This window comes from Miscanthus floridulus, chromosome 7, assembly GCF_019320115.1.
Source record: "Miscanthus floridulus cultivar M001 chromosome 7, ASM1932011v1, whole genome shotgun sequence".
Taxonomy (NCBI): Eukaryota; Viridiplantae; Streptophyta; class Magnoliopsida; order Poales; family Poaceae; genus Miscanthus; species Miscanthus floridulus.
The window spans coordinates 56,129,986-56,144,577 of NC_089586.1; the positions used below are offsets into that span (position 1 = coordinate 56,129,986).

The 14,592-nt window shown below is 40.5% G+C and overlaps 1 protein-coding gene across 2 annotated transcripts; it reads left to right on the plus strand.

Moving 5' to 3' along the window:
• The first annotated feature begins 2,842 nt into the window (after positions 1-2,842).
• Positions 2,843-8,828, plus strand: LOC136463273 (phenylacetaldehyde reductase-like). 2 transcript variants are annotated; one of them, XM_066462286.1, is made up of 8 exons: positions 2,843-2,990; positions 3,136-3,490; positions 4,520-4,671; positions 4,818-4,987; positions 5,658-5,846; positions 7,118-7,280; positions 7,986-8,172; positions 8,455-8,828. In XM_066462286.1, the coding sequence occupies exons 3-8, from the start codon at positions 4,650-4,652 to the stop codon at positions 8,612-8,614; spliced, it is 891 nt and encodes a 296-aa protein (XP_066318383.1). In that variant the 5' UTR covers positions 2,843-2,990; positions 3,136-3,490; positions 4,520-4,649; the 3' UTR covers positions 8,615-8,828. The 2 variants fall into 2 exon arrangements, with proteins under 2 accessions (XP_066318383.1, XP_066318382.1); XM_066462285.1 differs by lacking the exons at positions 2,843-2,990; positions 3,136-3,490; positions 4,520-4,671 and adding an exon at positions 3,879-4,130.
• The last annotated feature ends 5,764 nt before the right edge of the window (positions 8,829-14,592 follow it).

The window sequence follows — 14,592 nt, forward strand, 5'->3', positions numbered from 1 at the left end:
CAATCCTCCACCACTGCACCAAGCCGTCTAGGTGGTGGTAACCTCCAAAGTAACAAGCGAAATCCATAGCGCAACACGAATACCAAGTGCCTCTAGATGCAATCACTCAAGCAATGCACTTGGATTCTCTCCCAATCTCACAAAGATGATGGATCAATGATGAAGATGAGTGGGAGGGCTTTGGCTAAGCTCACAAGATTGCTATGTCAATGAAAATGTGCAAGAGTGTGAGCTTGAGCCGGCCATGTGGCTTAAATAGAAGCCCCCACGAAATAGAGCCGTTGTACCCCTTCACTAGGCACAAGTCATGGTGACCAGACGCTCTGGTCATACTAACCGGATGTAGCACCGGACACACCGGTAGTGAATACCGGATGTGTCCGGTCGCCATACCGGACGCATCCAGTAGCTACCAGACCGCCACGTGTCCCACCATTGCCACAAACGGCTCTCTGATATGTCCGACCAGACACACTGTTTGAAATGACCGGACGCAGAGCCGCTGTGTCCGGTCGAGTCCAGTAAGCCTCTAGGGCCGATCGGACGTGTCAGTTAGAAACTGATCGGACGCTGAGCCTCAGCGTCCGGTCGAGTACAGTAAGCACCCACGGATGATCGGACACGTCCGGTCACTCCGGACCGGACGCTGCCAGCGTTCGATCAACTACACTACCGAACACCGATCATGCAGATTCATACCGGACACGTCCGGTCGCACTGTGCAGTTCAGTCCTGAGCCACATACCGGACGTGTCCGATCTCCATACCGGACACGTCCGGTCACTCTGTGACCAGCGCAACTAACTCGTTTTCAACTCTATTTTCTTCACCCTTGCTCAAATGTGCCAAACACCAAGTGTATCACCTTGTGCACATGTGTTAGCATATTTTCACAAATATTTTCAAGGGTGTTAGCATTCCACTAGATCCTAAATGCATATGCAATGAGTTAGAGCATCTAGTGGTACTTTGATAACCGCCTTTCGATACGAGTTTCACCTCTCTTAATAGTACGGCTATCTAACCTAAATGTGATCACACTCGCTAAGTGTCTTGATCACCGAAACAAAATGGCTCCTACTATTTATACCTTTGCCTTGAGCCTTTTGTTTTTCTCTTTCTTCTTTTTCAAGTTTAAGCATTTGATCATCACCATGCCATCACCATCGTCATGATCTTTGCCATTGCTTCATCACTTGGAGTAGTGCTACCTATCTCATGATCACTTGATAAACTAGGTTAGCACTTAGGGTTTCATCAATTCACCAAAACCGAACTAGAGCTTTCACATCCTCCTAGATTCGTCGCGGGGGTGTGGCCCCTCGCCGACGTAGCTCGTGGATGAGCCGCTAGGCCCTCCACGCCATGCACGCGGGCCTCCTAGATCGACCACCATGCGTGCCCGCCTCCTAGATCCACTGCCGGCGAGGGGCCGCATGCCTCGTGCCACGCCCCCACATCGCCGCCGAAGGGGCCGCGCTCCCTGCGCTACTTCAGTCACGTGTGTGCTGCTGATGGAGGAAGAGAGTCTGGATTTGGGGCTTAAGGTTTCATTTCCTTTATATAGTGTGACCTGATTTCTGGGCTAAATGGGCTTCCTAGTGGCTAAGAGGTTCGCATGCGAAAATGGCCTTTATTTTTGGAGGTGGACCTTTTAAGACGTTCGTCTCCATAATTTAATTTTAGGAGATGGGCAAAATTTGACTGTCTGCGTAAATAAAACGTCAGTCTCCGTAAATCCATTTTGCGAGACAGGCTATTGCGGCCGCCTACGCAAATAAAATGACCACCTCCGAAAATCCGCAGGCATTTAAGGAGACGGTTGCATTTTGTCAGCACCGGGCAGTGCCTCGCAAAATTATTTTTTAGTAGTGCCACCTTCAGATTGACTGATGGATACGCGCGCATATGTATACGCGTGATCATGTTGATTTTTTCTCAAATGCAAAAAGGTTAGGAGTTGATAGAAAATTGTTGGAGAGTAGTTTTTTTTTTCAATCTCACCAAAATATCAAGATTCGGAGTGGGTTTTAGAAAATGCTCTTAAAAAGCTAGAACAATATATAATTGAAAAAGGAGGGAGTAGTATTCACCTAAATTCCTATTCCTATGGTTTTTTATTTCGGATTCAGATATCTAGTCAGTTTACTAAAAAGAATCCCGACGTATTTGCCAGATCAAACGGGTGTGTGTGGTGTGTGTGGGGGTGTGGGGGGGGGGGGGGGGGGGGGGGGTGGATGCGGACAGGAACGGGAGAATCAAACCGAATGGGACTTTGAGCATTGCCGCTGTGCATTCTACATTCTAGGCCCTCTTGTTAGTGAAGAAAATTAATTCTGAGCAAGAAAGAAAAAGGTGGGGCCTGATTATATTTTTTTGAGCTAAAACAAATTTTATTGAATTTTCTAATATTAAATCATTTTTAGTATTGTTAAATGCATATCCATTCTAAAAAAAATGTGGATCATTTTAAAAATTTATTTCTATACTTTTTCTATAAATTTTAATTGACTTTCCTGAACTATTGTAAAAGTCCTATTTATTTTCTTCGTTCCTGACGTGGTGCCATGTAAGATGACTGCCACGATGCCACGTTAACCAAAACCCTTTCCAAACCGTTCAGAAAGGTAAATCAAACGGTTTTAACAGTTTGAGAAGCGCAAATATCCGGTTTTACCGTTTTAGAGAGCCACCAGGCACCAGCTACATACATGCACCTTCCGAACTGCACAGCCCAGCCCATAAAAGATCAGTCTATAGTTTCAAAAAAAAAAAGATCAGCCCATCTCACGTTAGCAAGTAGCAACCCTAGCTACACTGGCCGAGCACGAGTGCACGACCACCACGTCCCTCTTGCACGGCCGCATCCAGCGGCCAGCGCGCAGGCGTCAGCACTCGCGTACGGCGGCGCGTCCGCAACCGCGGTGACTGGCGGCACCAAGCCGGCCATCGGGTGAGTCGCTACTCGCTACTGTGGGTGAGAGCGACAGGTGCGTGCTCCCGTTCGCTTTGAAAAAACAAGTCGAAACATTTCCGTTCACTTCGTTGAAAAAACAAGTCGAAACACTTCCATTTAATTTGTTTGAGAGAAAAACACTTTCCACTTGAAAAAAAACAAACGGATTATAAGAACAGACCTCTCTGTCTCTACCGGTGGTGACGTGAGGGAGGAGTTCGCGGTATCAAAGTTTCCTTCTTTAGGCGAGCACCTGACCTCCTGGCGCATCAGTCATCATGGACTCGACTGGACTTCTTTTTTCTTCATTTGGATTGGATCTCTACACCTCTTTTGATTTAGTTTGGTCTAACTTTTGTGCTATAAATTCCTATTCCTATGATTCTCGATTTGGTGATTTCAGTTTTCCACAAGAAGAATCCTCACTTTTTACAAATCAAATCAAATGGAGAAAGGGTGGATGCGACAGGAACGGAAGAATCAAGCTAAATCGGACTTGAGCATTGCTGCCGGCCGTGCATTATAAGCCCACTTGTTAGTAAAGAAAACTTAATCACTTTTAACATTAGAAAATGACAAATTATATACTCCGTCCATTTCAAATTATAAGTCATTTTGATTTTTTGGTACATCAATTTGCTATGCATCAAGATATAATAATATGTCTAGATATATAACAAAATAGATGAACAAATAAATCAAAACAACTTATAATTTGAAATGGAGGGAGTAATTTATAAACTGATGATCTTTCCCGACCCAAATTATACAAGTTGCCGGTATGAGTAGTCCACGTGTTCAACCTACAGTGACCGAGTGACTTAACCGCTGATTGCCCTTAAAATACCAAACCTATAGTGACGTAACGCATGATGCGCAAACTCCTATTTTTCCCACGGATACGGATGCTTTTAAAATCCCGCATTTCATGTCTCCCTCACAGCGCGGCCGGCTGCCTCACTACTCCAGTGACCACACCAGCGAAGCAGGGGAGGGCCAGGCGCAACGCAACAACGCAAGGCGGCGGCGATGAGCTCTGCGGCTGCGGCGGCGACGATGACGGGGGCGGGGAAGGTGGTGTGCGTCACCGGGGCATCAGGGTACATCGCGTCCTGGGTCGTCAGGCTGCTCCTCGACCGCGGCTACACCGTCCGCGCCACCGTGCGGGACACCGGTGCGCGCATCCCGGCCCGTCCTCCTCCCCATCTCTTCTTCCCTTTTCCAATGATTCCTTGTGGTAGCTTGCGGAATTGCTGCGATGTTTTGTGAGATTGGTTAGGTTAGACTGGGAATTGATTGGTTGGCAGGGGACCGGATATTCTACCTTGGTAAATTTGGGATGGTAGATTTGGTACTACGTATTTTGCTTCTGGATCCACTTGCCGGAGGCACCACGAAATCTTGATTGCAACTGTATACTGAAAAATGCTGGTACCGTCAACTTGGTTGGTCAGTTTATTAAGGAGCACTTTGTATCCCCATACATATCACCACACCAAATTCCAGAAGGGAGAGAATAAGCCCCTCTCAGTAGAGGAACTCTGTGTCCTATGTAACCCTCAGGAACAAACAAAGGAATGTCATGAATATCGGCTAAAACATGTGGCTCAAGTGTCCAACCTCATGTTCAATCTCTACAGCTTCATGTGTATTTCCTACTTCCCTTCCAAGTGGCAACGGATAAACGAATTTTATGGGACTCTGCAGTTCTCTATGTTGCGTTTGCACTTCTACCAAACTCTTGTGTCTTTTTTAAATTTTTACTATTTTCGTGCTCTTTGTTTTTCATTTCACACACACCATAATTCTTTAGCAACATTACCTTTGACATACGGTCATTGTTGTTATCTTCACTTTTCAGCTGACCCAAAGAAAACATTGCACCTGACTGCGCTGGATGGAGCTAAGGATAGGCTGCACTTATTTAAAGCTAGCCTGCTAGAAGAGGGCTCTTTTGACGCTGCAGTTCATGGATGCGACACCGTGTTCCATACTGCTTCTCCCTTTTATCACAATGTCAAGGATCCTAAGGTTTGTTTAATGGAAACTTGATGGAAACAAGAGATGCCGTCTGCTGCTAGATTTATCACACATTTACAGTTTTTTCAGCTTCATGATGCATGGTGTCTTGAAGGCATAGAGTATTCATGTGTGTTGAGCTTCTGTACTTCCCATCAATTTATTATTGTTATTTTGCACCTAATATAGTAACTAACATGCCCTTCAGGGTTTTTGCATTGAGCCATTCCCTTGGCTGATATGTTGGGGCATTGTACTTCAGTCTGCACTTTTCTTAGTATTCCTTATTGGATAGGGTCACTTTTTAATCCCAAAATTTCTCTTAGTGATTAGTCCATGACCATCATCCCAATACCTAGGCCAACTTGTTTACTCTATATTATGTTTGTAAGCCCTACTTTTATTTATTTTTGGTAAGTCAAAATCCGAAATAATGGTTTAAGTAAAGTCACAATGATTCTAAACAGAGGATTATTAAATTACAAATCAGGCTTTTACAAGTTTTTAACAGACGTAATGTTTTTACAATAACAATTGACATGTGCCAACATCTACCTATCTACTGATTTCACCTTGTTGGAGTTGGTCCCATGTATTACCTTTAACTACCCAAGAAATTACAAATTTTACTAGTTATGTAAGGAGTTATATGTTTCATTATTTTATCTGTATCTCTGTTCAGGCTGAGTTACTTGACCCAGCAGTTAAGGGAACACTCAATGTTCTTGGTTCATGCAAGAAAGCTTCTATTAAAAAAGTGGTTATCACATCATCTATGGCTGCTGTTTCCTACAACCAGAAGCCAAGGACTCCTGAGGTCACGGTTGACGAGACATGGTTTTCTGATCCACAAATTTGTGAAAAGAATCAGGTATTGTTCCTCCTTTCTACCATAAATAATTATTTCCTCATATAGCTTTTATATTATTGGTAGTATTTTGGTTGTTCAGCACATATGGTGGAGTAGTAACTATTATGATCGGTTTTGCTAATCCTGGTTCATTTATATGTCCAATTATCTGAAATCTGCATGCTTCGATGCCCTTGTTTGCTTTCATATTAACATACCTTTTTCTTTGGAATATGTTTACCTTGTTCATTCAAAATAATTTATTTAAATGGTATTGTATTGTTTATTCTGGTTATGTAGCCCATGGGCATTTTGTAGGTTTTAGCAGAGATGTATATCGTCCGGTACACCATGACCAGTAATTGCATCATTTATGATAAAGGGCTGATGGCTTCATTGTTTTATGGTTGTTATTTTTCTTAGTTTCAGCATATTATTCACTTTGAAACCAACAAAGTGCATGATGCATGAACCATTTGAGTTAGATTAAAATTCATTGAATATCTTGCTCTATGTGTATTTCAATCTCGTTTGATTTTAAGTAGTTCAATGAATTGGTCATATTATGTAGTAGCCTCACAAGATTGCGTAGAGACTAAATAGTTTGTGTTTGGTTGCCAGCATTAGGCATTAGCATGTATCCAGACTTGCGCAGTGCAGCTTACTAGTGTTAGGTTGCCCGCAGAGGTCTATATGTAGGCTTCCATAGTGTTCAAAGAGACCTAAGGCTGCAATAGCCAGTACGCCAAATTTGGTCGTATTTACCCAATGGGGTCCACAAAAATAGAATTTCCTCGCCTCCCTTACCTCTACTAGAACATAGAAGCGGGATGATTACATGTAATACAATGTAAAAAAACAAACATAACATTACTGAACACAGCTTGCATGTGTTGAACAACCAAATAACAACACACTGCATAAATATTTTGCTGCCTTGGGTTGTGCTACTTGAGGCCTAACACAGGATAAGACTAATGTAAACAACCAATCACAATTTCTTGTGAATGCTGAAGTGCTTCACTACTGATCCTGCTTAATTGATGTTACTCTTCTCATTTGTCATTAGCATTACATAATTATTGCCTAATTTGAATATATATTCAAATCCAATCCTGACTAGTAGTGCAACCTTAAGAAACAGTCCGTCCAACATTTGTAAGTCTGATTGGCTATTGATTATCGAACATTTAGCAAAGTTTGATTTCATTGTCTTATATCAATGTCTCAAGCTATCTTGTTATTTGTTTTATCATTATTAGTTTATTTTCTAAGTCTATATTCTTTGGCAGCAATGGTATGTTTTGTCCAAGACACTTGCAGAGCAGGCTGCTTGGAAGTTTTCAAGGGATAACGGATTTGAAATTGTTACTATAAACCCAGCAATGGTTATTGGTCCCCTGCTGCAGCCTACACTAAACACCAGTGCTGAAGTAATCCTGAAGTTAATCAATGGTATGATGCTTGTCCAATTAACTTTTAAGCTGACCTGTTTGTAGAGTAGAAATTATAGCAACCACATTCGTTTTGGGTTTGCTATTTGTTCAAATACTTGTAAGGACAGTAGGGACGCAGGAAGAAGGGCAGGCCTGGTGCAGTGGTGAGAGCTGTCTCACTGAATCACCAGGTCGTGGGTTCGAAGTAGCCTCTCTGTAGATTTTGCGGGGGAGGCTTGACTCGGTTTTTCCCTTCCTCAGACCCCACTCATGTGGGAGCCTCCGGCACTGGGTCTGCCCTTTTTACAGTAGGGACGCAGGACGCTTGTGCTTAGTACAGGTTGTGTATTCTAGTTCGCAGATTTTATGCCTTTTGCTGCAAACCTTGGATATACTTTGGAAAATTTACTGTCAAGTCTCTCATTCTGTTAATGATGATGTGTCCTCAAGCCACAGATCAAATAAAATGTAAGATCATTCTCCGAAGCTATGTGAATGTGTAGATATGATAACTGCTATGTTGGCTTTCAATGTGTTACTGCTTAGATCAACAGCTCTATGATAACTGTTATGTGACTTTGCCTACAACTACTACTTTGCTCATGGCACCTTCCCTAATGTCCTTGCATTGTTTTGTTCTCGATTCATCCGGGCAACAAATTGAAGATCATCGCATCATTTTCTTTTTATCTTTTGAAAGTTCATCATTTTCATATTATTGCAGGATCATCTACATATCCCAATCTTAGCTTTGGATGGGTTAATGTCAAAGATGTTGCCCTGGCTCATATCCTTGCATACGAGGTTCCCTCAGCAAATGGAAGGTATTGCATGGTGGAAAGAGTTGTTCACTACTCAGAGCTAGTCAACATCATCCGCAACATGTATCCTACCATTCGTCTTCAGGACAAGTAAGTTCATATATTTCAAATGTGATGCCTCTTATTCACAAATGCAGTGCAATGTATATATATGGTTTGTTTGGAACAAGCCACTCTCCTGTGTTTTCACTTCGTTAAATATCTTTAGGGATAAGTGTTTCCCTATGACTTCAGACTATCGTGATTTGATTGAAAAAGCATTGTCACGGGTTGATGTTCCTCAATCAGTGTTTGTCTCAGAATGAATAAAATAGTACTTAAACCTATTAGTTCATAGAACAAATAAGAAACTAAGTATGTTCCTCTTGGCAGGTGTGCAGATGACAAGCCATTTGTCCCAACCTACCAAGTATCAAAGGAGAAGATAAAAAGCTTAGGCATTGAGTTAATTCCAGTGGAGACGAGCGTCAAGGAGACTATCGAAAGCTTGAAAGAGAAGGGATTTGTTAGTTTTGACTCGAGCAACCTGTGAAACAGAAGTATTACTACTTAGTACCTGATATTGCATTAGAGACATGCATCAGACTTCGCAATTCACAAGTTACTTTGTAGCTTTGGTCTGTAAGGTTACCTAAAATAAACTGTGGCACGTCGCCACCTTGTACCTTTTGGACATGTTATGTTTTGGTCGGCTTGAGAAACGTGATATATAATAATCGTTGCTGAGAAATGTGGTACACTCTATTACACAAACTATTTTCACTAATAATGCTTCCTGTCTTTTCACCGGCCACACAAAAAATACAGGCGCCACTGTAGATCAAACCTGTAGATGGGTTTGTGGGCCCACTGACTGAGACCTGTATTTTTCCACTTCCATTGGGTTTGTGATCAATTTGCACAGGTCAATTTCCAATGGTGGTTAACTAGACTATCGCAAATCGAAATAGGCATTTTCACCGGTGGAAGTGGAAATATACCTATTTCTACTCGCTAAAGTCGAAATAGGTATTTCCACCGGTAGAAAGTGGAAATATATCCATTTCTAATAGCGGTTGTCACAGTGAACGGCCAATACAAATGTAGCTATAAATATCGCTTTGCTCTCTGAACTGTAACTTCCAACCTAAACCACTATTGTTGGAGTCCTTGAAGGATGAAAATTTTGCCAAATACAAGGAGGGGATTTTAACCTTTAGAGTACCTTACCCAACCTTCGGTGAGGGAACGACTCAGTGATCAAACTCTCCTCACAAGTGATTCTAGAATATCCTTAATTTTTTTCCAGTACGTCAAAACCAGTCTAATCTATAATTCCAACAGAGAACAAAACAAGGTTAAGCCCGCTAGAGCAGCGATATGCTAACTGATGATAATTCAATAGAAAAATATTTAATGACATCTTAAGCCAATTGCTTTCCTTGACAACGCCGTTAGAAGTGTTTGTTGGGTTTTCTTATGCACTAGTGTACTTTGTCAGTCAATCCCACGAGCACATAAAAATTCCGTTATAGCATTTTACGTGGAGTATTTCAGAAAATCATATGTTTATCATTGGAGAATCTCTAATGACTAAGATGGGTTTGTGGGCCCACTGACTGAAACCTATATTTTTCCACTTTCATTGGGTTTGTGATCAATTTGCACAGGTCAATTTCCAATGGTGGTTAACTAGACTATCGCAAATCGAAATAGGCATTTTCACCGGTGGAAGTGGAAATATACCTATTTCTACTCGCTTAAGTCGAAATAGGTATTTCCACCAGTAGAAAGTGGAAATATATCCATTTCTATTAGCGGCTAACTTAGTGAACGACCAATACAAATGTAGCTATAAATATCACTTTGCTCTCTGAAATGTAACTTTCAACCTAAACCACTATTGTTGGAGTCATTGAAGGATGAAAATTTTGCCAAATACAAGGAGGACATTTTAACCTTCAGAGTACCTTACCCAACCTTCGGCGAGGGAACGACTCGTGATCAAACTCTCCTCACAAGTGATTCTAGAATATCCTTAATTTTTTTCCAGTAAGTCAAAACCAGTCTACTCTATAATTCCAACAGAGAACAAAACAAGGTTAAGCCCGCTAGAGCAGCGATATGCTAACCGATAATAATTCAATAGAAAAATATTTAATGACATCTTAAGCCAACTGCTTTCTTGACAACGGCGTTAGAAGTGTTTGTAGGGTTTTCTTATGCACTCGTGTACTTTGTCAGTCAATTCTACGAGCACATAAAAATTCCGTTATAGCATTTTACGTGGAGTATTTAAGAAAATCATATTTTTATCATCGGAGAATCTCTAATGACTAAGATGGGTTTGTGGGCCCACTGACTGCAACCTGTATTTTTCCACTTCCATTGGGTTTGTGATCAATTTGCACATGTCAATTTCCAACGGTGGTTAACTAGACTATCGCAAATCGAAATAGGCATTTTCACCGGTGGAAGTGGAAATATACCTATTTCTACTCGCTTAAGTCGAAATAGGTAGTTCCACCAGCAGAAAGTGGGAATATATCCATTTCTAATAGTGGCTTGTCTTAGTGAACGAGCAATACAAATGTAGCTATAAATATCGCTTTGCTCTCTGAAATGTAACTTCCAACCTAAACCACTATTGTTGGAGTCCTTGAAGGATGAAAATTTTGCCAAATACAAGGAGGAGATTTTAACCTTCAAAGTACCTTACCCATCCTTCGGTGAGGGAACGACTCGTGATCAAACTCTCCTCATAAGTGATTCTAGAATATCCTTAATTTTTTTCTAGTAAGTAAAAACCAGTCTACTCTATAATTCAAACATAGAACAAAACAAGGCTAAGCCCGCTAGAGCAGCGATATGCTAACTAATGATAATTCAATAGAAAATTTTTTAATGGCATCTTAAGCCAATTGCTTTCTTGACAACGATGTTAGAAGTGTTTGTTGGGTTTTCTTATGCACTAGTGTACTTTGTCAGTAAATTCCACGAGCACATAAAAATTCCGTTATAGCATTTTACGTGGAGTATTTTAGAAAATCATATTTTTATCATCGGAGAATCTCTAATGACTAAGATGGGTTTGTGGGCCCACTGACTGCAACCTGTATTTTTCCACTTCCATTGGGTTTGCGATCAATTTGCATAGGTCAATTTCCAATGGTGGTTAACTAGACTATCGCAAATCGAAATAGGCATTTTCACCGGTGGAAGTGGAAATATACCTATTTCTACTCGCTTAAGTCGAAATAGGTATTTCCAGCAGCAGAAAGTGGGAATATATCCATTTCCAATAGCGGCTGTCTTAGTGAACGAGCAATACAAATGTAGCTATAAATATCGCTTTGCTATCTGAAATGTAACTTCCAACCTAAACCACTATTGTTGGAGTCCTTGAAGGATGAAAATTTTGCCAAATACAAGGAGGAGATTTTAACCTTTAGAGTACCTTACCCAACCTTTCGTGAGGGAACGACTCGTGATCATTGTTTTCCTAAACGCTAAACGGTAAACAGTCGGTCACCTACCGTTTAGCCATTATTCAGGCAAAACGTCCCATTAAGCGGGCTAAACGGCCAATTAAACGGGGTAAATAGTTGATTAAACAGAAACGGCGCACCACCGTGTAGCGTTTACACGGTGTTTAAATGGGCTAAACGGCCGTTTAGGTGAACAGTGCTGGTGATCAAACTCTCCTCACAAGTGATTCTAGAATATCCTTAATTTTTTTCTAGTAAGTCAAAACCAGTCTACTCTATAATTCCAACAGAGAACAAAAAAAGGTGAAGCCCTCTAGAGCAACGATATGCTAACCGATAATAATTCAATAGAAAAATTTTTAATTACATCTTAAGCCAATTGCTTTCTTGACAATGGCGTTAGAAGTGTTTGTTGGGTTTTCTTATGCACTAGTGTACTTTGTCAGTCAATCCCACGAGCACATAAAAATTCTGTTATAGCATTTTACATGGAGAATTTCATAAAATCATATTTTTATCATTGGAGAATCTCTAATGACTAAGATGGGTTTGTGGGCCCACTGACCGAAACCTGTATTTTTCCACTTCCATTGGGTTTGTGAATCAATTTGCAGAGGTCAATTTCCAATGGTGGTTAGCTAGACTATCGCAAATTGAAATAGGCATTTTCACCGGTGGAAGTGGAAATATACCTATTTCTACTCGCTTAAGTCGAAATAGGTATTTCCACCAGTAGAAAGTGGACATATATCCATTTCTAATACCGGATGTCTTAGTGAACGACCAATACAAATGTAGCTATAAATATCACTTTGCTCTCTGAGATGTAACTTACAACCTAAACCACTATTGTTGGAGTCCTTGAAGGATGAAAATTTTGCAAAATACAAGGAGGAGATTTTAGCCTTCAGAGTACCTTACCCAACCTTCGGCGAGGGAATGACTCATGATCAAACTCTCCTCACAAGTGATTCTAGAATATCCTTAATTTTTTTTCCAGTTAGTCAAAACCAGTCTACTCTATAGTTCCAATAGAGAACAAAACAAGGTTAAGCCCGCTAGAGCAGCGATATGCTAACCGATAATAATTCAATAGAAAAATATTTAATGACATCTTAAGCCAACTGCTTTCTTGACAACGGCGTTAGAAGTTTTTGTAGGGTTTTCTTATGCACTCGTGTACTTTGTCAGTCAATTCTACGAGCACATAAAAATTCCGTTATAGCATTTTACGTGGAGTATTTAAGAAAATCATATTTTTATCATCGAAGAATCTCTAATGACTAAGATGGGTTTGTGGGCCCACTGACTGCAACCTGTATTTTTCCACTTCCATTCGATTTGTGATCAATTTGCACATGTCAATTTCCAATTGTGGTTAACTAGACTATCGCAAATCGAAATAGGCATTTTCACCGGTGGAAGTGGAAATATACCTATTTGTACTCGATTAAGTCGAAATAGGTAGTTCCACCAGCAGAAAGTGGGAATATATCCATTTCTAATAGCGGCTCTCTTAGTGAACGGCCAATACAAATGTAGCTATAAATATCGCTTTGCTCTCTGAAATGTAACTTCCAACCTAAACCACTATTGTTGGAGTCCTTGAAGGATGAAAATTTTGCCAAATACAAGGAGGAGATTTTAACCTTCAGAGTACCTTACCCAACCTTCCGTGAGGAAACGACTCGTGATCAAACTCTCCTGACAAGTGATTCTAGAATATCCTTAATTTTTTTTCTAGTAAGTCAAAACCTGTCTACTCTATAATTCAAACAGAGAACAAAACAAGGCTAAGCCCGCTAGAGCAGCGATATGCTAATTGATGATAATTCAATAGAAATTTTTTTTAATTACGTCTTAAGCCAATTTCTTTCTTGACAACGCCGTTAGAAGTGTTTGTTGGCTTTTCTTATGCACTACTGTACTTTGTTAGTAAATTCCACGAGCACATAAAAATTCCGTTATAGCATTTTACATGGAGTATTTCAGAAAATCATATTTTTATCATCGGAGAGTGTCTAATGACTAAGATGGGTTTGTGGGCCCACTGACTGAAACCTAAATTTTTCCACTTCCATTGGGTTTGTGATCAATTTGCACAGGTCAATTTCCAATGGTGGTTAGCTAGACTATCGCAAATCGAAATAGGCATTTTCACCGGTGGAAGTGGAAATATACCTATTTCTACTTGCTTAAGTCAAAATAGGTATTTCCACCAGTAGAAAGTGGAAATATATCCATTTCTAATAGCGGCTGTCTTAGCGAACGACCAATACAAATGTAGCTATAAATATCGCTTTGCTCTCTGAAATGTAACTTCCAACCTAAACCACTATGGTTGGAGTCCTTGAAGGATGAAAATTTTGCCAAATACAAGGAGGAAATTTTAACCTTCAGAGTACCTTACCCAACCTTCGGTGAGGGAATGACTCATGATCAAACTCTCCTCACAAGTGATTCTACAATATCCTTAATTTTTTTTCCAGTAAGTCAAAACCAGTCTACTCTATATTTCCAACAGAGAATAAAACAAGGTTAAGCCCGCTTGAGCAGTGATATGCTAACCGATAATAATTCAATAGAAAAATATTTAATGACATCTTAAGCTAGTTGCTTTCTTGACAATGGTGTTAGAAGTGTTTGTTGGGTTTTCTTATGCACTAGTGTACATTGTCAGCCAATTCCACGAGCACGTAAAAATTCTGTTATAGCATTTTACGTGGAGCATTTCAGAAAATCATATTTTTATCATCGAAGAATCTCTAATGACTAAGATGGGTTTGTGGGGCCACTGACTGCAACCTGTATTTTTTCCACTTCCATTGGGTTTGTGATCAATTTGCACAGGTCAATTTCCAATGGTGGTTAACTAGACTATCGCAAATCGAAATAGGCATTTTCACCGGTGGAAGTGGAAATATACCTATTTCTACTCGCTTAAGTCGAAATAGGTATTTCCAGCAGCAGAAAGTGGGAATATATCCATTTCCAATAGCGGCTGTCTTAGTGAACGAGCAATACAAATGTAGCTATAAATATC